At 46.4% G+C, this 20,016-nt stretch overlaps 2 protein-coding genes across 2 annotated transcripts; one reads left to right on the plus strand and one right to left on the minus strand.

The window, feature by feature from the left end:
- Positions 1 to 6,204: 6,204 nt before the first annotated feature.
- LOC139832280 (uncharacterized) lies at positions 6,205 to 16,132 on the minus strand. The gene is made up of 10 exons (XM_071822002.1): positions 15,938 to 16,132; positions 11,199 to 13,702; positions 9,147 to 9,209; positions 8,574 to 8,721; positions 8,007 to 8,436; positions 7,598 to 7,845; positions 7,285 to 7,497; positions 7,021 to 7,113; positions 6,830 to 6,931; positions 6,205 to 6,594 (listed from the first exon to the last, which is right to left on the minus strand). Exons 1-10 carry the CDS (start codon positions 16,130 to 16,132, stop codon positions 6,205 to 6,207), a joined length of 4,386 nt encoding a protein of 1,461 aa, XP_071678103.1.
- Positions 16,133 to 18,283: 2,151 nt separating this feature from the next.
- On the plus strand, positions 18,284 to 19,171 carry LOC139832281 (uncharacterized). The gene has a single exon (XM_071822003.1). It carries the CDS (start codon positions 18,284 to 18,286, stop codon positions 19,169 to 19,171), a length of 888 nt encoding a protein of 295 aa, XP_071678104.1.
- The last annotated feature ends 845 nt before the right edge of the window (positions 19,172 to 20,016 follow it).

The raw sequence follows: 20,016 nt of genomic DNA on the forward strand, positions 1-20,016 counted from the left end.
GGAGCCGGCCCCCGAGGAGGTGGTATAGCAGCGTATCAGAGAGGAGGACGAGCACGTCCGCCGTTACATGTATGCGTTGGACACCATGTATAGGGGCGGATGGGCGGTTATGCAGGGATCTCATATCAGCTATGATCCGGTTGCTGTTCCGTATCTTTGGATGACCACCAGGAGGGGCTCAGCACCCAGTCGACGTTGAGAGGAGTACTCTTGTTGTAGCGATGTATTAGGGTTAAATAAAAAATGGACCCGAGCTATATGTGTAACTCCAATCTTTGATCATGTATTGAGCATTATCCTAAATCAGTAGCTATGTATATGTGTAACTCTAATCTTTGATCATGTCTTGAGCATTAGAATAACTTGTAAGTCTTTGCAGAAACTATGGAACGAGACCTAGAAAAGGAATACATCATCGAGGACATTATCCATGATGATGACGATGTCACCTCTCTTTATCTGAACCAATCCGGTGAGGGAGACGAGCAAGACCGTGGAGATGGCTCTGGTCAGGGAGATGAGCAAGACCATGGAGATGGCGATGACTCCGATGAGGGAGAAGTTGACGGTGAGGTGTATATATATTAATTAACTAAGCCTCCAGATTTGTGTATATACATATATTAACGTTGTTTCTTCTTTTAGACCCCCCGATCAAGCAAATCTACTGCAAGTAAACCAGGCGCAGCCATAAGGATGGAAGACCATGAAAGGTGCACCATCACGGAAATCACTGAAGATGGCGAACCAATTGCTCCCATGTCTCACGCAAGAAAGTTTTTAAGTCAATGCAGAGTTCTTGTTAGGGACACCATCCCGATCACCACTCAAGAATGGGATAAACCTGCAAATATGGAAGGAGTTACTTATGTCAACACGAGATCCAAAATTACGCTGTTTAGGAAGCTCCTGGTAAATTTCACCTTACCGGAGCCAACTGAGGCTGAACGTGAGAATGACAGGCCAGACCCTGAGGATCCCGAGCTGAATATCGTACATCGAACAGTCAAGAAGTGGGCTCTTTCGAAGATGGCAACACAGTTCAACAGCTACAAGAAAAAATTGGATAGCTTGTTTGTCAAGAAAAAAAACACTCCGGATTTCAATGGAGCCTATGAGAAGATAAAAGACCAATGGGACAAATTTGTGGCGTACAAGACATCTAAGAGAGCAAAGAGAAGGTCAGAAACCAATAAGAAAAATGCTTCTAAGAAGATATACTACCATATCTTGGGGCAAGGAGGCTACAAGGCTGGCTGGCCTAAGTGGAAGAAAATGGAGGAAGACCTAATTCTTAAGGGGATCGAGCCAGAGGTATTGAAATGGAACCAGCGGGCAAGGGATTGGTTTTACGCGCATGGGGGCACGTTGGACTCACAAGGGAACTATATATATACACAAAGACATAAGGAAAACCCACTTCCCATCGAAGCCTTTAGAAATGTTGCAAAGGAAGTTGCAGAGGGGAAGTTCCATCCCGACAGAGAGAAGGACGAGCTCGCACATGCCCTTGGGAATCCTGAACACCCAGGACGAACACGAACCATACCAGGTTCCAAACCATGGTATATTGGGTTTCCTGCAGAAATGAAGAAATATCCCGATAGAAGCCGTCAGAGGCAAAAGGATGTGGTTCAAGAACGCGTTTCTAAGCTAGAAGAGCAAGTGAGGCAGATAATGTCAAGCTCCCAAATGGTCAGCCAACCTCAAGCTAATCCGCAGATAGAAGCTGCATTCGATGCTACCGGCCAGGGATCTCAACGGAAAAGCAGCGTGGCTTCCACGGAGCTGCCGGGTGATGATGCAGATGTGGATCCGTCGATGGCTTCTCGCTACCCTGTGGATCATATCACAGAGTCGACATCTTGTGAGCTACATGTCAAAGTGATGAACTTATCGCTCAAGGCGGCGGTCGGCTATGTCTTACCCGTTGTACCTGATCAAAGATACCACTTTGGACCGGTTCCACATGGCTACGCTGTTGCCGGGGTGGATCAAATTATGGATGGGTATGCGCCGCTGAAGCTTGACTACCCTGCCGGTGGCGGGGATTTGCTAGAGCTGGGAGAAGCCAAGAACACTACAGTTCTATGGCGAAAGGAATTCATTGTGATTCCAAACTGGAGGGTGCCATCAAGGGCTCCGTCGCCTATCCCGTACTCTTCACCGAGCTAGCATTCTCCACCGCTGCAGCCGTCTCCAGTGCGTCAGCCGTCTCCGTCGCCTCTCCCGTCTCCAACGCACCAGCCTTCTCAGCCGCCCCGTCAGCCTTCTCCGCCGCCGCGTCAGCCTTCTCCGCCGCCGCAGCCCACTAAGTCTAAGAGCCAAAAGCGGAGCGCTCCGGCAATGAGTCTTAACCGATCACCGAAATGCCGATAAGAGCCCCTCCCAATAGTACCTAAGGTTCCTCCCAAGAGACCTTACGACTATACAGAAGAGGAAAATGAGAAGATCGCAAAGGAACAGTACATGAAATCCAATTTTGGCAAGAAAAAGCCCCAGCCTGAGCCCGAGCCACCTATACCTAAGGAAAAACTGATGAAAAAGTTGAAGTACCTTCATCAACCTGAGCCAAGTCTTTCATCAAACTATGACCGCTCTATTCGCAAGTCAAATGTGGCAGCAAAGGAGCGGTCGAGAAGAAGTAAGGCAAAAGGGAAACTAGTTCCCCAGCTTGGAGAATAGAAAAACTCGTGCCCCCCGCTCCAAGTGTATCCCGATGTCGTGGAATACCTTGATCCGACGCTGGTAGCACTATACAAAGATGAGGCAGATGCGTTCGGTATGAGTATTCCTGAGTACTTAAGCCGCGTCGAAATGCCCACGGGTGATGTCCAATTAGCATACAAGTACCAGTACGTGCAACCTCTTGTCAGACCTTAGGAGTTGCCGTATCTATCAACACAACCGCGAAAACTGCATAAGTGGTACTTGGATGCATGTCAGGACAGTCAGAACTGGATCATGCTGGCAATCAAAGATGAGCACTACGGGCGTGGAAATGACGTGATAAACATCGAATTTCCTGAATTATTTCAGCTATTCAATCAAGATGCCCTCGACAAATCTATGATGAGTGCCTATTGTCTGTAAGTATTATTTATGTAATTAAGTCTCTACCGCGGCTCGTCCATTGCATGCATATAACTATACTCACTATATTATGCAGAATGAAGATCCACGAATACCGACTTGTTCAAATCTATGACATTGGGTTCGTTGACCCATATACCGTGCATGAGTATGCTGTCACACGCTATCCCAAGGACACGGAGAATAACTTGGTACAAGCGTTAAGGAACAACTCATACAAAAGGAAAATACTATTTCCTTACAACTTCTCATGAGTGTTACTGTGGAACACATTAAATTTTTTTCGCTTACTCCATGTTAAGTGTAATTGATGAGTTACACATATGTGCGTAGGTTTCACTTTATCCTGCTAGTCATTGAACCTAACGCCGGAGTAGTAGAAGTCATGGACTCGAAAAGTAAACCCCTTGAGACGTGGGGGGACATGGCTGATATGCTCCAGAGGGCTTAGAAACGGTTCACCAATAAGGCTCCGGGTGTGTGGAAAAAAGAGCTTGAACTTAGACCTGTACCGGTAAGTACTACTAGCTAGGCCCGCGCATCTCTTTGATTCTAGTTTCAATACCATTATTACCATCCTTGATTATTATTTTGATTAAACTATGTTCTCGTAAAGTGCTTGAGGCAAGCAGACGGGAATAATTTATGCGGATTCTACGTTTGCGAGTTCATTCGCCAGAGGACCCACCAGGTGGACAAAATTTTAGATCAACTTGAAGTACGTAAACAACATTCATAATTTTATTTTATCACCTTGTGCTTCATTCATATATATATATACTGACCACCTTTTTCAAATTATTAGATCCAACGGTTGCGGGACGGTCTTCTAGCAACCGAGCATGTACGAGCAATTCAAAAAGAATTCGCGGGTTTCTTACTTGAGCAAGTCATAGATCCAAACGGAGAATACCATCAGCGCCCAGTCAATTTTGGAGGTTGCTGATCCATAGAAATTATTTTGGAAGTTGATGTCGACATATATGCATGAACGTGTGTCACTTCGATCGATATATTCATAACGTTTTTTATGTAATATAATGGTTTCCTATATATGTGTGCATTATAACGTGTTTCAAATGGAGGCGTGGCGGCAGACTCTGCCGCGGCAGCGTTCTGGTGAAATTCTCTGCCGCGGCAGCATTCTGGTGAAATTCCCTGCCGCGGCAGCGTTTTAGTGAAATTCCCTGTCGCGGCACTCCAAAATGCTGCCGCGGCAGAACGAACCGGTGCTAAAGGTCCTCCGCCCGGGCGCTCGGCTACGAACCACGTGGTGCCCCTTTAGCACCGGTTTGCAACTGAACCGGTGCTAAGGGGGGGGGGGGCTTTAGCACCGGATGCTTTGCACCGGTTGGTCAGCCGGTAAATATGGGCTTTACCAACAGGTGCAAAAGCCCCGTTTTCCACTGGTGCTAGAACGTCATATATTTATGATATGCATGGAGTACAAGAATGAATCCAACAAAGTTAATTGAAAGAACTTGATAAAATTCGTTCTCGAAAAGTTTTTATAGAGAAAGTTCTTTAGATAAGTACTTGATGCAATATATATCCAGACTGTGCCTTAGATATGCAAAAAAGTATACACGGTTTTCCCAAAATTTGAGCGCTGGAAAAAGAAGCAACGAAATTTTACAATGATGTCTGTGCTACTTAGCTTAGCTTTCTTTTCTCATGCACCAGACTGATTCCCAAAGTGTAAAATAGCATTTGCTACTAGAGTAACATTAATATAGTGCCTAAACATTGATTTTCGTGTGGCCCTTTACTACCTAAGGATTTTGCTGAACCTAAGACTGCTCATAGTGAGAGTAACATAGCTAGTAACATCACACATCATCAAGACATTTTGGTGACATGGCATGCTAATAAATGAAAAAAAAAGTGAGGTGGTAACTAGCTATGTTACCATAACATCACACACCTCAAGGCAAGATAAGTCTACAACATAATAAATGATACAATGCATGACACCACATATAAGTTACTACCCACTATGAAGGTAGTAACCTAGACTAGTAACATGGCATATGTTACTAGTCTAAGTTACTCCCCACTATGACCAGCCTGAGCTGATTAGCGCACGTAGGTCTCTAAGAGCAACTCCAATAGTATATCCGGTTGTTGACTATAAGCAAGATGCCATGTCATCTATAGTCAATATGTAGCCAACAAGTACAATAGTTGGCTATACACTACAAGAAATATGCTGACTGGTGACCCACCCTATTGGTCGTAGAAAAGGTCTTAGTAGTCCTTTCATGACCTTTTCTTGACCAAAAACAGTAGGTCACATACTGAGGGTCAGTAATCGCAAGTCACGACCTTTTTTTCTAATTGGTCATGGACTTCTACGACCAAAACAGAAGGTCATGGGCCTATGACCAACTATTTTGGTCAAAGTCTATCTGCCCTGTCCACGTCAGCCAATCCTACGTGGCAGCAGATTCAGCCCGGTCCAATTCAGCATTCTAAATGGGCCGAGCCCAATTACTCAGCCTAGTGAGTTGTGTTTTCCAGGTCCATATGAGCTAGTTTTTTTCAATTTTTCCTGGGCCGCAGCCTTTTTCCCTTTGGGCCTTGGCCTTTTTACAGTCCAACTGTTTTTCAGATCTTGGCCTTTTTAACAACCAGTTTTGTTTTTTAGATTTATATAAAATGTTTTTAAGAATTTATCCTTTACAACTTTCACAGCCCATTTACTTGACCAGTATTTGGGCCGAGGCCTATTTAACCACTTCCAGCATTTGGGCCATGGCCAAGATTCACATAAAGATTTGAACTCAGAATTTAGAATTTTATCAAATACCACAATAAACTCAACAATAACATAAGACACACTTCAGCTTCTCACACATTCACATTATCACTTCCATCTTACTTTCATATCACAGGTTCAAAATTCTCACAGGTTCACATTATCACTTTCATCTCACAGGTTCACATTATCACATTCATCTCACAGATTCAAAATTCTCACAGGTTCAGAACCAACACAGAAGTTGAACAAAAAAGAGAGCCAACACAGAAGTTGAACAAATAGTTCTGTGAACTAGTCCACCGATGGCAAACTTGTTCACAGAACTAAGCATCACATATGGCAGCTCAAGCCTAGTTACCAATAGCCCTAGCTCCAAAAAGAGCTATGAAGTGATTAAATTTCTCTTCCTGCTCCTGTGTCTTCTTCAGCAGCAGCTCATACTGCGCGTCGCGGGCAGCTTGTGCGGCATCAGATTCTTCCGATTTCTTCTTCAAAGCAGCAACCTCTTCTCGCATAGCTTCACCTTGCATTTCAGACCTTGCCAACTTGTCCTTGAGGTCACGAACATGGGCAGACATGGCAGTAGACTTGGTGGCGGATGACCTTGACTCCAGCCCGACATTCACCAAGAATGTGCTTGCAGGGCATTTCTCCTTCAGCACTTGGCCAACAACTTGGACATCCGACATGGGATGTTGACCTTCAGGTACTGGCTGATTCATCCTCCTCTCCATCTCAGCCTTCATGAATAGATATTAGATGCAATAGTATGAATCAAACAAGCCACAATTACATGACCATCAGTAATTAAGAAAACCAAACCAAGCGCCCAAGTTAAACTAGAAAGGCACATGTTTCAATCAAGTGTTTACAAAAACAGTGTATTAAAGAAGCTGACACAAACAGCAAGTATCCCTGAGCATTGCCAACAATCTTTAAGGCAGAAGTACATGACCAGCATTTGAAATGACTTACAATAGCAATCTTGGCTGTTTCTGAAAACCCATTCTTTGTGCTGTTTTGTGTGGCCTTGAACAAGTCAAGCGCACTCAGCTCCTCACCATTGCGCTCCTCCTTCTGAAATGTTATTGAACAAGAGTCAAACGGCAAGATTTCGAGAGAAAAGATATTGGGCCTAATAAAGAGAAAATATGAATTGTCCTTACAGTGGCATAGATATGTGCTGCATAGGACCTAGAACCAGTTTTCTGCTGAAATTTCACCTTCAATCTATTCGCCTTGTTCGATTCACAGGTTTTCTACAAAAAGAAGACTGTTACCATGGGATAGCACTAAAAAACACATGCCACAGATATACATCAAGGAAGACTAGATGATCACTTAGATGTGAACAAAAGCTGAGAGCATGTACATGCAAACAGCATCAGATACATCAAGGACTGCATGCAATGAGACCAAGGGCAACATACCTTGTGTCGCTCTGTTGACCACAACTTCAGCAGCTCCTGCCATTGATCATCCGGCAAGCCTTCCACGGGAGACTTGATGCTGAGCTCACCAGGTGCAGCGTTGTCGAAGAAGTCCTTTTTGATCTGGTGCCGCCTATTCTTTGATATTTTCTGCAGCTTCTCGGTGCACGCTTTTTTGATGGCCGGCGATTTGGTGTCCATATCAAAATTTCCCTACAAAGAAAGAAAACAATGAACGGGCATGATTAGCAGTCATATGAAAGTTGTAACAGGAAGAAAGAAAAACAATTAAGAAAAGAAGAAATTAACTTACTGCAACTTTGCCAATGTAGTCCTTAATTAGGTTGGGTTTCTTTTTGTAGTCCTTGAAGTGGGGAAGAACTGGTGTGTGGGTTCTTGCGTTGTATCCACACTCCGAAGCAAACATTGCCGCCTGCAAAGGCTTCTCAGGCCCGTTCATCCCTTCAGCAATTTCAATGGTCACCTTGCTACCCATTGACTTTGTCATCCTTTCTAGCCCTTTGCCTTTTCTTATACGCTTGACAGCCACAATCGCATCGTCTGAATAGGACACAAACTTTGATTAGTACCTAACATTTCACATTCTTTCTCAAACAGAATGAATACAAGCAACCAAACATGGAAACATGTTGCTAACAGTAGCATTTAATCGAACAGAAGCAAATGCAAGTGTACAAGAAAACAATCGAAGATGAACTTACCTTCATCACCAGTAGCCTGCTCAGTTTCTTCAGGAAAGGTGTTCCTGTCCACGAAAGGTGCAACAGGGCTTTGCTCCATTCCGACATGGCTGGGCTCCATGCGGACAGGGCTGAGCTCCATTCCAACATGGCTGGGCTCCATGCGGACAGAGCTGAGCTCCATTCCGACATGGCTGGGCTCCATGCGGACAGTGCTTCCTTCCTCCTCATCATTGTCTTCATGGATGGCTGCAGCAACCGCCTTGGCTTTCTGTCTAGTGACTCTAGCAGGAGCAGGTGTCTCCAGTTCTAGCAGTCTCTTTGACCCTCCTGGAGGTACCGCAAAGATCCTTCCTGGGCCCATTTGACTAGATGTATCTTCTGGACTCTTCCTACTCTTGTTCTTCTTCCTAACAGCTGACTTCTTTTTCCTCTTAGTAACCTTCAGGGCCTCGTACAAACAGCAGGGACAACAACATTAGATCACAAGTAATAAAATTTTGTAAGAACAGTATGAAGGGAAAAAAACAAGGAAAAAGATAGCAAACAAGTGACCCTAGCCATCCAAACAAGATAAGAGTTTTGCACCTTAACAGTCTTGTCCACTATATTGTCATCGACTTCTTCGTCAATGACTTCCTCATCTCTAGGATCGTAGTCTGAGCTTTCAGCTTGTGTTATGGCAGATGCAGAGGAGGCAGCAGTAGTTGCACTACCTTCTTTACCACCAGCCTTCCTAAACATTGATACTAACGCAGGGAGACCAAGGGATTGGAACATGCTGTTGTTCCTCATCATTGTCCTAGCCCTAGCCTTCTCGATTTCGGTTAGAGGTTCCTCTTTACATGAATAAAAAAACAGATAACCATTAGATGAATGGTTGAAATGCATAGGGGGCAAGACAACACAATCAGCCAAGGTATTTAAATCAGCTTTTAGTATCATTTAATTATAGTGGATTAACAGGCAGATTTCTATACTGAAAATAAAAACTTAGTGAACAAATTAAAAGCTAACAAGTATTCAGCATGTGTTGAGGCTATACAAAAGCAAGTAAGACAACTCCCAGGTAAGAAACATGGCAGATAAGCAAAACAAGCTATACTAAGCACATAGACAAAAAGATAACTTGCAGCAATGCACGAGGAACAATTTGCATACCTGCGGGCTGCTTCTTCCTCGTGTTCCTTGTCATTGCTGATCTCCAAGTGGTTGGACTGGCTCCTGCAATAAATATGTGGTCAGATAGCAGTAGCACAATGCACTGAAAGAGCACAACATGTGAACATATACACTTAATGGACTCAGCAAATACTGCATTACCACCTCTGACCATATACACATGTATTAGTGCCAACTTCACAGCTAAACAATATAAATGAAAAAAGAACAAGATCAATTTCTAGTTAGACACTTATACATATACTTGGCCTGAGAGATGCAACTAACTGAATGCTTCATTCAATTCTGATGCAATAACTAAATGTACCATTCAACTGAAGAGAACATTCAACAGATAAAAATTTAAACCAGAACACTAACTTACTACATATTGAACTAGTAAACATGCACCACGCACAATAACTTCCATACTGAAGAGAACATGTACCACATATCAACTAATAAACATCTACGAAGTGTGCAGGCCATTTTGATGATGCGAAGCTACAGCAACAGGCATCTAACAAAGGATGAGAGCATATAATCGGTACAGATATGTTCACTTCCCAGGGTCCTAGAGTGGATCTAAACACCGTCAAGGCAACGATCGATCTCAAACATCAGAACAGCAAAGCAACTACGCGGGTGTAACAACACTGATAAAACTCCATTCCTAAGTACCTTTACACCCAATCTAACCTCCGATGAATGATACTAACACCAATCCGCACCAAGAACAAAACCAAAAATCCTAAAATTATACTAAGCGTCCACCACCCCATAGCGAGTAGCGGACCAAACAAGACCACCCACGGACCCTCACGACGCGATCCGAGAAATACAGATCGTGATCACTAGCTGCGCAGTCCAAATCGAAGCACATCACCGCGCGATCTAACCAGAGTAGAAGGAAAACATCTAACGCTTCGACATCTTGGAAGAGGGGGCTGGTGTCCGGTGGCGGAGGCGGCGGGGAGGGCGCGGTTATATAGCGGCGAAGGTGGGGTGGAAGGGCGAGTGGCGGAAGGGATAGACTTTTGGCAGCAGAAAACCCTAACCATGGCAGCACAAAACCCTAACCCTAACCATGGCATGGAAGAAGAGAAGATCAACTCGCCTGTGCTCGTCGTCGGCGTCGCAGCTACCCGCCCGTCGTCGCTCGCCTTCGCCGTCGTCCTCCCGTGGCCGTCTCCTCGTCGCTCGCCTTCGCCGTCAGTGGAGTGGATGGGGAGGGGAATTGGGCGCGGAGTGGATGGGGAGGGGAATTGGGCGCGGAGTGGATGGGGATGGGGAATTGGATGGCGCGGGGATCCAGGAGGATTTGTCCAAAACGCCTCTGTCTTTTTCTCTTTTGGTGTGGCATTTTGGTCTTTTTTCCTTTTTCTCTTTTTGTCTGAAATTTTTTGGGAAGGGAAGGCGGGAGGGGAAGGCGGGAGATTTTTGGCTCAGGGAAATTTCAGTAGAGTGTTTGCAACTTTGGAAAATTTTAGAAGGATTCAAAATAATTTTGATATTTTCTGTTGCATGGTTTGTCGGATTGACCCCAAATTTTGCACACGTGTGCCCCTTGTCGTGGAGTACAAATGTCGTCGCACGAACTTTTCGACTTTACCATATTAAAAAGCCATTTTCTATTTTCTAAGCATCAGAAAGGCGGCGGTTTATGAAGGAGCTACCCATAACATGTCGCGGAAATGGGCCAACACATTTTATTTAAATAATAGGACCTATTTTATGTAGAACTAAGCAACTGTTGAGAACTCCAACCTTTTTAGGCACTCCCGGCAAAAAAGGCAAATCCCCGCCGATTCAGCAGGAAAACCGAGACAGTTGAACTGGAGGTGCTTCATTTGTTGCTCATTATTTTTGGAAAAAATTATTTTTAGGTTCAAAACATGTGATTTCATCGGAGATACACTTTTAGTTTTGATAGGTTCCAACCCTAGCTAAGACGGCAGCGCCGGCCGTTTCGACCACATTTTGAAAACGGCATAAGTAATTCAAAAAAAATCGAAAAATGGTAGGACCTCTAGGCAACTTCTCAGCACATACCAATGCATCTTCTCGTAGTCATCCCCTGCCTCCAAGTATTGTGCCCCTCCAAGAAATTTGACACCATGGCTGAAAATGGATACATCACCACTATGCGAATCATCCCGCTCTATATTTCTGCCTGGCCGATTAAATCTAGTTTCCAGATCATCGAAGTACCGAGAGCAAAAAGTCAGACACTCGTCAACAATATATGCCTCAGCAATTGACCCCTCAGGTCTGGCCGTGTTTCGCACATAGCGCTTAAATGTAAGCATCCTTCTTTCCACGGGATACATCCAGTCGTACTGTACGGGGCCTCTAAGAATTGCCTCTTTGGGTAAATGAACCGCCAAATGAACCATCACGGTGAAGAAGGCTGGTGGAAAGATCTTTTCAAGTTTGCAGAGGATAATTGGGATTTCTTTTTCGAGTCTTTCAAGAACAGACAGCTTCAGTGTTTTGGAGCACAACTCTTTAAAGAAATTTCCCAACTCAGCGACCGCTTCATATATTTCTTTATCCATTATTCCACGGAGTCCAGCCGGTAAGATCCTTTGGAGGAGGATATGGCAATCATGGGTTTTCAGCCCCTGGAGCTTGCATCCATCGGGAGACACGCACTTTGCGAGGTTAGCGGCATACCCATCTGGAAACCTCACCGCTCTTATAAACTCACAAAATGCAATCTTTTCTTCTTTAGTCATTGTATACCATGCTTCCGGCATCTCAAACGACTTTCCCCCATCAACAGGCCGTAGGTGCAAAGCTTCCCTTATGCCCATATCTTCCAAATCAAGCCTCGAGTTAAGTGTGTCCTTTGACTTCCCGTCGATGTTCATAAATGTCCCAAGCAGATTGTCACATATGTTTTTCTCAATGTGCATTACATCCAGATTGTACCTCAACTTCAGATCTGCCCAGTATGGGAGGTCCCACAGAATAGACCTCCGGTCCCAACATTGACCTTCCTCCCGCTTCCTTTTCTTTTGATTCTTTCCCGGTCTGACATCTTTCACCTTGTCAAGTTGCTGCTTGAGCTCCTCTTTAGTAAACTCTGCCGGAGGGTCACGTGGTTCAGTATTGCCATTGAACCCTTTGCTTTTTCGCCAACGATGGTCCAGAGGAAGAAAACGGCGGCTCCCTATCCAGCATAACTTGTTTCTTATTCTCTCGGAGCACGGGTCCTTGTCACAACGCACGCATGCTTGATAACCAGCCGTGAGCCTACCCGACAAAGTGTGCAGCGCCGGGAAATCATGGATGCACCATATAACCGCAGCACGCAGATTGAACTTATCGGGACTCAGGGCATCATAGGTCTGCACACCATTCCATAGCTTGAACAAATCTTCAACGAGGGGCTCCATAAAGATATCAAAATCCTTTCCTGGAGAATCTGGACCCAGGATCAGCAAAGCCATCATGAAGTTGGACCGATCCATACATGCCCATGGTGGCAGGTTGTACGGCACGATGAATACTGGCCACATGCTGTACTTCCTGCTCATGCCAAAGGGGTTAAAGCCATCTGTGGCAAGGCCGAGTCTTATGTTTCTCGCATCGGCGGCAAAGTCTTTATGTTGACTGTCAAAGTCTTTCCATGCCTTTCCGTCCGCTGGATGGCTAAGCTCATTAGTCACAGGTTTCCGCTTCAGCTTGTGCCATTGCACTTCTTCAGATTGTTTCTTTGAAATAAACATCCTTTGCAACCTTGGAATAATTGGAAAGTACCTCAATACCTTCTCCGGTATCTGCTTCCTGCCATCCCCATCTTTCCACCTAGAGGCATCACATTTAGGGCACTTGTCAAGCTTGGCATACGTCTTCCGAAACAAGACACAGTTGTTTGGGCAGACATGGATTGATTCATAACCAAGCCCCAATCTGCCGATGATACTCAATGCTTCATCGTAATTTTTGGGAATTGAGCTTTTGGGGTATTGGATGGCCAAGAGATGGAGTATTCCGTTCAAGGCGGCGTTGCTCATCCGGTAGAAGGACTTGACATGGAGTAACTTCACGGTGAAAGCAAATCTGGATATTGTCCCACCATCACTAGCTGACCGCTTCGCTTCCTCTATTAGCTCGGCATAGATTGTATTCTGTCCATCACCTTGTGGTTCAGACTCGTAGAGATCCTTAAACAGGTCAGGGATCCTGTCATCCTCATCCCCATCCTCCTCCACCAAATTAAAAGAATTCTCTAGCACAACATGATCATCTTCTAGATGCTCGCCGCCTTCATCAGCATGGTGTGCATCAGGTTGATGTCCAGGTTCAGCATGTAAAGGCTCCCCATGATGGATCCACCTATCGTAGGTGGCTGCCATCCCACGCAACAGCAGATGAGACTGTACATCTTGTAGAGTTTGTCGAGTACGGTTATTACAGCTGGGGCAAGGGCAAAGAATTTCAGCAGCCCCCGCAGCATTTCTGCGAGCAAACACTATGAACTCATCCACTCCCCTTAGGTGTTCATAGGAAAGCCTTCTAACTCCTTTTGTAATCCAGCTTCTGTCCATCTGCATGCAAAGGACCAGAAAATTGTTAGGATTCAATCGAAGATACTAAGAATCAAACCAAACCAGAAACTTCAGTAGCTAAGCTTGCACTGACATGGTAGTATAATTTTGCTCACAACCAGCAAATATGAGTATGATTCATCTATGCAACTTCCTAAAATAACCTGCAGCTCCTACCAAACAAGCTAGCTAGGCCACTAAACTAAAGAACATGGGCTGAAATCTAAAACAACGGGACAGTGAAGAAACCTGACAATTAAATCTACATAAATCTTATAGTACCTAAAATATTCTTGTAACAACTAAATCATAACATATCCATGCAGTTCCATCGTTCCCGATCCAAAAATGCATATTTTTTTCATGTCCATGAGAGGGGAGAGAGGAGAGAGGAGATGACAGGAGAGGGGTGCAGACCTCGAGGGGTAGCCGAGGCGAACGACGAAGAGGAGTCCTTGCCGTGGCCGAGGCGAACGACGACGAGGAGTCCTTCCCGTGGCCGTGACCGCCGCTGGCTCCTGCCGTGGCCGAGGCGAACGACGACGCGCACCTTGCTCGACCGCTGCGCCGGAAGTACCACCGGCGTCCCCTCCGCCGGCCGACGCCACGCCCACCGCCGCCGCCCGATGCCACGCCCACCACCGCCGCCGCCGCCGGTCGTGGGTCTGAGATGGGGATTCGAATTACATGTCGCGGTTTGAGATGGGTCTGAGATGGGGATTCGAACCCTACATGTTAGAAGGCAGAAAGAACCTATATTATCCCTACCTTACGCTGAAACATCAAACACACCGTCCTATCGCAGTGGTAGGACTACACAGCATCATCGCCAGGTCGTGGGTTCGAGTCCCCGCTCCGCGCACATATTTTTGCAAAATAAAATCCACCCTCCCTGTGCTGTCAGGTCGTGGGCTGGCCCATTCCACCCTCCCTATGCTGTCATGTATGGGCTGGCCCATTCGGTTGAGGATAATGTCAGCTCAGAAAATAATCAGTGGAAAAAAAACATTGGCCCAATAAGTAGATATAGCCTGTCAATAGGGTCCCACATGTCAGTGGGTTCAAAGCAAGTCTATATGGTGACACGTAAGCAAAAAAAGACACATAGGCAGTGACACATAGGCGAGATTGCTGAGGTGTCTGCTTAGTCATGACAACACATTACAATTTAAGACATTATTATTGGATCATGCGATCATGACCAATTAAATTGGTTGCAATAGTCTGGAATTAAGGTCGTGGATTATCTCTGTATATGTTATGACCAACTGGTCTAGGAAAATTATGTCCTTCCTGATAGAGAAGGTCATAATGCTATAGGATTGTACTCTCCCATATGGCTTCTGACCAACTGGCTGGAGATGGTCGTAGATATATGACCAACACTATCATGGTCCTTAAGATAAAGGTCATTAGTTAGCATATTTCTTGTAGTGATAAGAATGTACTACTTTTTCAATGGATGACCCACCTTTCATTCACACATCTTGCCTAGTAGCACGTGCTAGAGCTAGCTTTTGCATAAGAGCCCACTCACAGTCTCTCTCCTATTCTCTCTCCTCCAACTAGACACAAATATATTATATTAATTTTTATAGCCAGCATAACTAGACCTTAGTGTACATGCATGAATCGTTTAGCTGTGCTACTTGGGACTAGCGTGATGGACGACATCGACCAGTCCTGCTGCACATAGGTCCAGCAAACTATTACTAGTAGCTTAGCTTGATAAGTGCCACGGGAATCTATCTGACTTATTTTGAGACCACTAATTAATTGTAGTAGTATTATAAGCACCACTATCAATCCAGCTGTACCAGATAAGTGTTAGTATAAGTTTGTGTTCCGAGTCGACTCATGGCGACTCAGAATAGTTGGGTGTGTTGACGGTGTGGCGACTCGTGGAGTGTCCCGGGTCCAGTTGTGTTTCTTCTGACTCCGGAGTGTGTTCCGGGTCGTGACAGTGTTAGCCGGCTACTGGATTTGGCGGTGTGTGTTTTTTTTTTTGAGGAAACCACGCATTACCATTAATATAAGATTTGGGAATTACAGCAGACGTGGCACAACTCTGGAAGAGTCCAGACCACAACACACACAGGAATTTGCACAAAGGACCCCAGAAAAAAAGAAAATTACAACATAAGCCCTTGGAATCCCTGAGCACCACCACACGGCTTCCGTCCCCAACCTCCGTCGTCGCCGCCGGAGAGAAGGAAGATGGACAATACAGGATACCAGCACAGAGGAGATACCATCGGAGACCTGCTCCTTTGTGGACCTCAATAGAAGCCTGCTGCGAACAGCACCGCCTATACCTTTGGGGCTCGTCGGCCGGGGAAACTCCCCGTCACTCCTCCGCGCATGGCCTCGCTGCCTCCCGTCGACGTCGTCGAGGAAGAACACCGTCGCCACATCCTTCACACCGCGCATCCCGCTCCTGTGAAGCAGCCGCCTGGACGAAGCCGGCGCACGCCGCCGGCCATCTCCAAACCACTTCTCCCCCGATTCCCGGGCGGTGCTGGAGCCAAACCGCCGCGGGAGCAGCAGATCGGGGAGAACAAAATCCCAACGCGGCGATGCCACAGCTGCTTCGACACCGCCGCCAGGGCACAACGCTCGCACGTCTGGATCTCGAATCCCAACGGCGGAGACTTTATTCGCCGCCACCGGAAGACCGGCGGCACGCACACCTATCCCACACCTATTTACATGCCGGAGACGAAGATCCTGGGTCCCCACACCCTCCCGCCGCCGAGGCGACTGCCGGAGGGGAGAGAGACCCAAGATCTCGCCGGCGAAAATCGAGGGGAAGAAGAGTCGCCTCCGGATTCGCTTCTCTCTACTGTAGAGAAGGAAAGAGGAACGAAAGTCTTCTGTGTGTGTGTTCCGGGTGTGAGCAAGTCGGCTCTCCCCGAAGTGGTGCGTCAGCACCAGTACAGAAAGTTCAGAGTAGGTAGATAGGATGTGCTAAACCTCATCCACTGTGGCGACATGCTAGACGTTATCTATAGTGGCCAGAACGTGGTAGACGTCATCGACGAGCCACATCGGTGCCCGATGGGATGTTTGCTTTTTGACTTTGTTGTCTGTGTCACTACTAGGAAAACATCTATAGGTGGGTTCCTTACTCGTGGCGCATGGTGTGCCACGGGTATATTTGGGCCGGGCTGGGGTGCGCCACGGGCAGCAACTTACCCGTGGCGCCGCCATGGCCTTTTCAGTTTTGGAAAAAATAAAAGAAAATGATAAGACCTTCAAATTTTAAAATCCTTTAAGATGTAGTTTTGTTACGTAATCTAGTTGTTAGGAAAAATAACAAACATGAATTTCGAGATATTTTGCAAAAAAATGTTATGTTTCGGTAAAACGGCTGTAGATTTTGCATACGACATCGGATGGAAAAGTTTTTTATATGAAAAAACATCTACACGAAATCAGGACATTAAGTGAAGATTTGGAGGAAATCAAGCAACTTCCTATCTGGAAGAATCATCACTGGAGTTCCAGAACATCTTAACGACTCACCACTTTTATTTCCAATACTTGCAGTCAATTTACTCAAGACTAGTGACACCTTGGGTGCGATAGAAACATCCATAATAAGCACTTGCTTACGCTTCTTCATTGGGATTCGATATAAAACTAGAATAATACTTCCGCGAATATATGCTCTGACGAACATGTGTTCTTGCAGGCCATCAAGCTATCTTCTGGTGCCGTTGCGGGGAGCTAAGTTCCAAGTGATGTTTCTTGACACAAGTAAGTGTTGGGATCGCCCATGCTCTCTGTTCACGGTAGAGGGTCGACTCGCTCCGGGAAAACTTATTTTCCTGGATATTTGGAGCGTGTTCTTGACGAAAGACGTCAGGAGTTCATAGAAAATTTTCAGAAGTCAAAAACTATTGACTTAAACTCAATGATGGAAAACTTAACCATCACACCTAAGCCTGAATATACTTTAAAGGAGTATGGTGTTGCATCTAAACAAGTCATCAAAACTCCTATAGTTATCCCAGAAGTACATGATACTACCTCCGTTTCAAGGAATAAGGCGCACGCGTATTTCAAGACGAACTTTGACCATAAAAATTGAGCAACAAAATCTTAATTATATTATATGTAATTAGTATCGTTGGTTTCGTATTGAAACACACTTTTCAATGATACTAATTTCATGCAAACAACCTTTATCTATTTGGAGTTATTCTTGGTCAAACAAAAAACACGTAAAACGAGGGCGCCTTATTCCTTGAAACGGAGGTAGTAATGAATATTGCATCAGTATCGGTCTTATCCGAGAAGTGCAGCATCATGCTTTTGCAGGAGAAGAAGGAGAAGACCCTAGACTGCATTTATCAACATTTGATTCTCTTTGCAGGACTGCTAAATAAAAGGAATTATCGCTAAATTTTGTCTTTTTGAAATTATTCCGTTGGTCCTTAAAGGGCAAGGCTCTCACTTGGTTGCACACTACCGGACAAGTATCACTGTGTTTCTCTGCCTCCCCTTCTTCCCCGTCGCTCTCTCTTGTTTTGGGCCATCAATTGGTATCAGAGCTTAACTTCTTGAGAACCATCGAAGATGACCGGCGGCAAGGTTGTGGCCATCATCGACGGGAAGCCAGACAGCGGGAGCTTGCTGGTCATCCAGCAGGTGGTCCGCGAAACCGGTGATTCGTGGCTGATGTTGAATCGCACTAACTACGCGGATTGTTCCCTCCTCATGCAAGTCATGTTGGAGGTGCGAAAGCTCTGGATCGCCATCAACGACGGCATGCCGAAGCGTGAGACAGACCACACGTCCATGGAGTGCCTGCTGCGATCTATCCCGCTAGAGATGCTCTCCACCCTCGCTATCAAGGTGACATCGAAGGAAGCTTGGGAGACGGTGAAGACGATGCGGCTCGGGGTAACCCAGATGCGAGACTCAAAGGCGCCGGTGCTGAAGAAGCAGCTGGAGGCCATCAAGTTCAATGATGATGAGGACATCGATGACTTTGGCATGTGCCTTTCATCCCTCGTGTCACAGTTTGGTGTGCTCGGCGTGAAGATCAGCGAGCCGGATGTCATTCGCAAGTTCCTCTCCGTTGTCCTGAAGAAGTTCTCGCATATGGCATGTTCCATCGAGACCCTAGTCGACCTCGACACACTCTCCCTAGAGGAGCACATCGGCCAGCTAAAGGCAGCCGAGGAGCGCTACGAGCTGGAGGAGCCGGAGGTCAAGCCGGCTGGCAAGCTGCTCCTCTATGAACAGGAGTGGTTCACCCGGATGAAGCTGCGAGGCCACGGGCACGGCAGAGGCAATCTAGGTGCGCAAGGTGGCACCGGGAACCGTGACACGTCGAGAGATAAGTGTCGCTACTGTGGAGTAGCCAGCCATTGGGCGCGGGACTGCCGCAAGAAGAAGTGCGAGGAAGCTCACCTCGTGCGAGGTAGAGCCGACAACGATGACACACTGCTCATGATGTAGGCATGCACAGTGGCGTCCACCCCTCAGCTCCCAATGCTGACTCGCCAGAGCGCGGGGTCAGGCACGTCAGAGGTTGCACCCTACTCTCGACCAGTGGCAGAGTCATCGATGACCGTGGCAGAGTCGTAGGGCGAGCCGACTCCTCCGAAGGAGCACTCCCAGATCTGATGGACAACCTAGTGCGATCTGCCGACTCAAGAAGAGTTGGAGTCACATCGACTCACGGGGACGGAGGTGACACCTAGTCGAAGGGTTCCTCTAAGTTGACCATCTTCCTGCTGGAGGGGAAGTTGCGCGTCCACCTGGCGCAAAAGGGAGCGCCAAGGAGAGCGTCTAGTACATCGACTTGGGCGTGACGAATCACATGACTGGTGATCGCGCCACGTTCACTGAGCTCGACATGAGCGTCACCGGCTCCATCAAATTCGGAGACAGCTCCATAGTCAACATCTGCGGGCAAGGGATGGTGTTGTTCGTCTGCAAGTCGGGCGAGCACCGGGCCATCAATGGGGTATACTACATACCCTGGCTGAACACGCACATCATCAACCTGGGCCAGTTTACAAGAATGGCTGCCAGGTGCTGATCGAGGATGGACTCCTCCGTGTGCGGGACCGGCAGCAGAAGCTAATGGTGAAGGTCAAGCGTGAGGCTAACCGTATGTAAAAGTTGATAGCACAATTCGCCCAGCCGGTTTGTTTAGAGATAGACACTGGTGTTGACTCGGCCTGGACTTGGCATGCTCGATTTGGGCGCCTCAACTTTGACAGCTTGCGCCGACTATCAAAAGGCGGCATGGTGCATGGCCTCCTCTATTGGAGTACGTGAACCAGGTCTGTGACGCC

The sequence above is a fragment of the Lolium perenne genome, chromosome 6 (genome assembly GCF_019359855.2).
Source record: "Lolium perenne isolate Kyuss_39 chromosome 6, Kyuss_2.0, whole genome shotgun sequence".
Taxonomy (NCBI): Eukaryota; Viridiplantae; Streptophyta; class Magnoliopsida; order Poales; family Poaceae; genus Lolium; species Lolium perenne.

Bases quoted from the DNA above. Each gene is read 5' to 3' on its own strand.
- LOC139832280 (XM_071822002.1), bottom strand. From the start codon at position 16,132: ATGCGCGGTGTGAAGGATGTGGCGACGGTGTTCTTCCTCGACGACGTC. The intron at 13,703-15,937 runs GTATCCTGTATT...CTTTGCATGCAG, and splicing joins ATGGTATCTCCTCTGTGCTG to ATGGACAGAAGCTGGATTAC. The intron at 6,932-7,020 runs GTAAGGACAATT...ATAACATTTCAG, and splicing joins CAGCACATATCTATGCCACT to AAGGAGGAGCGCAATGGTGA.
- LOC139832281 (XM_071822003.1), top strand. From the start codon at position 18,284: ATGACCGGCGGCAAGGTTGTGGCCATCATCGACGGGAAGCCAGACAGC.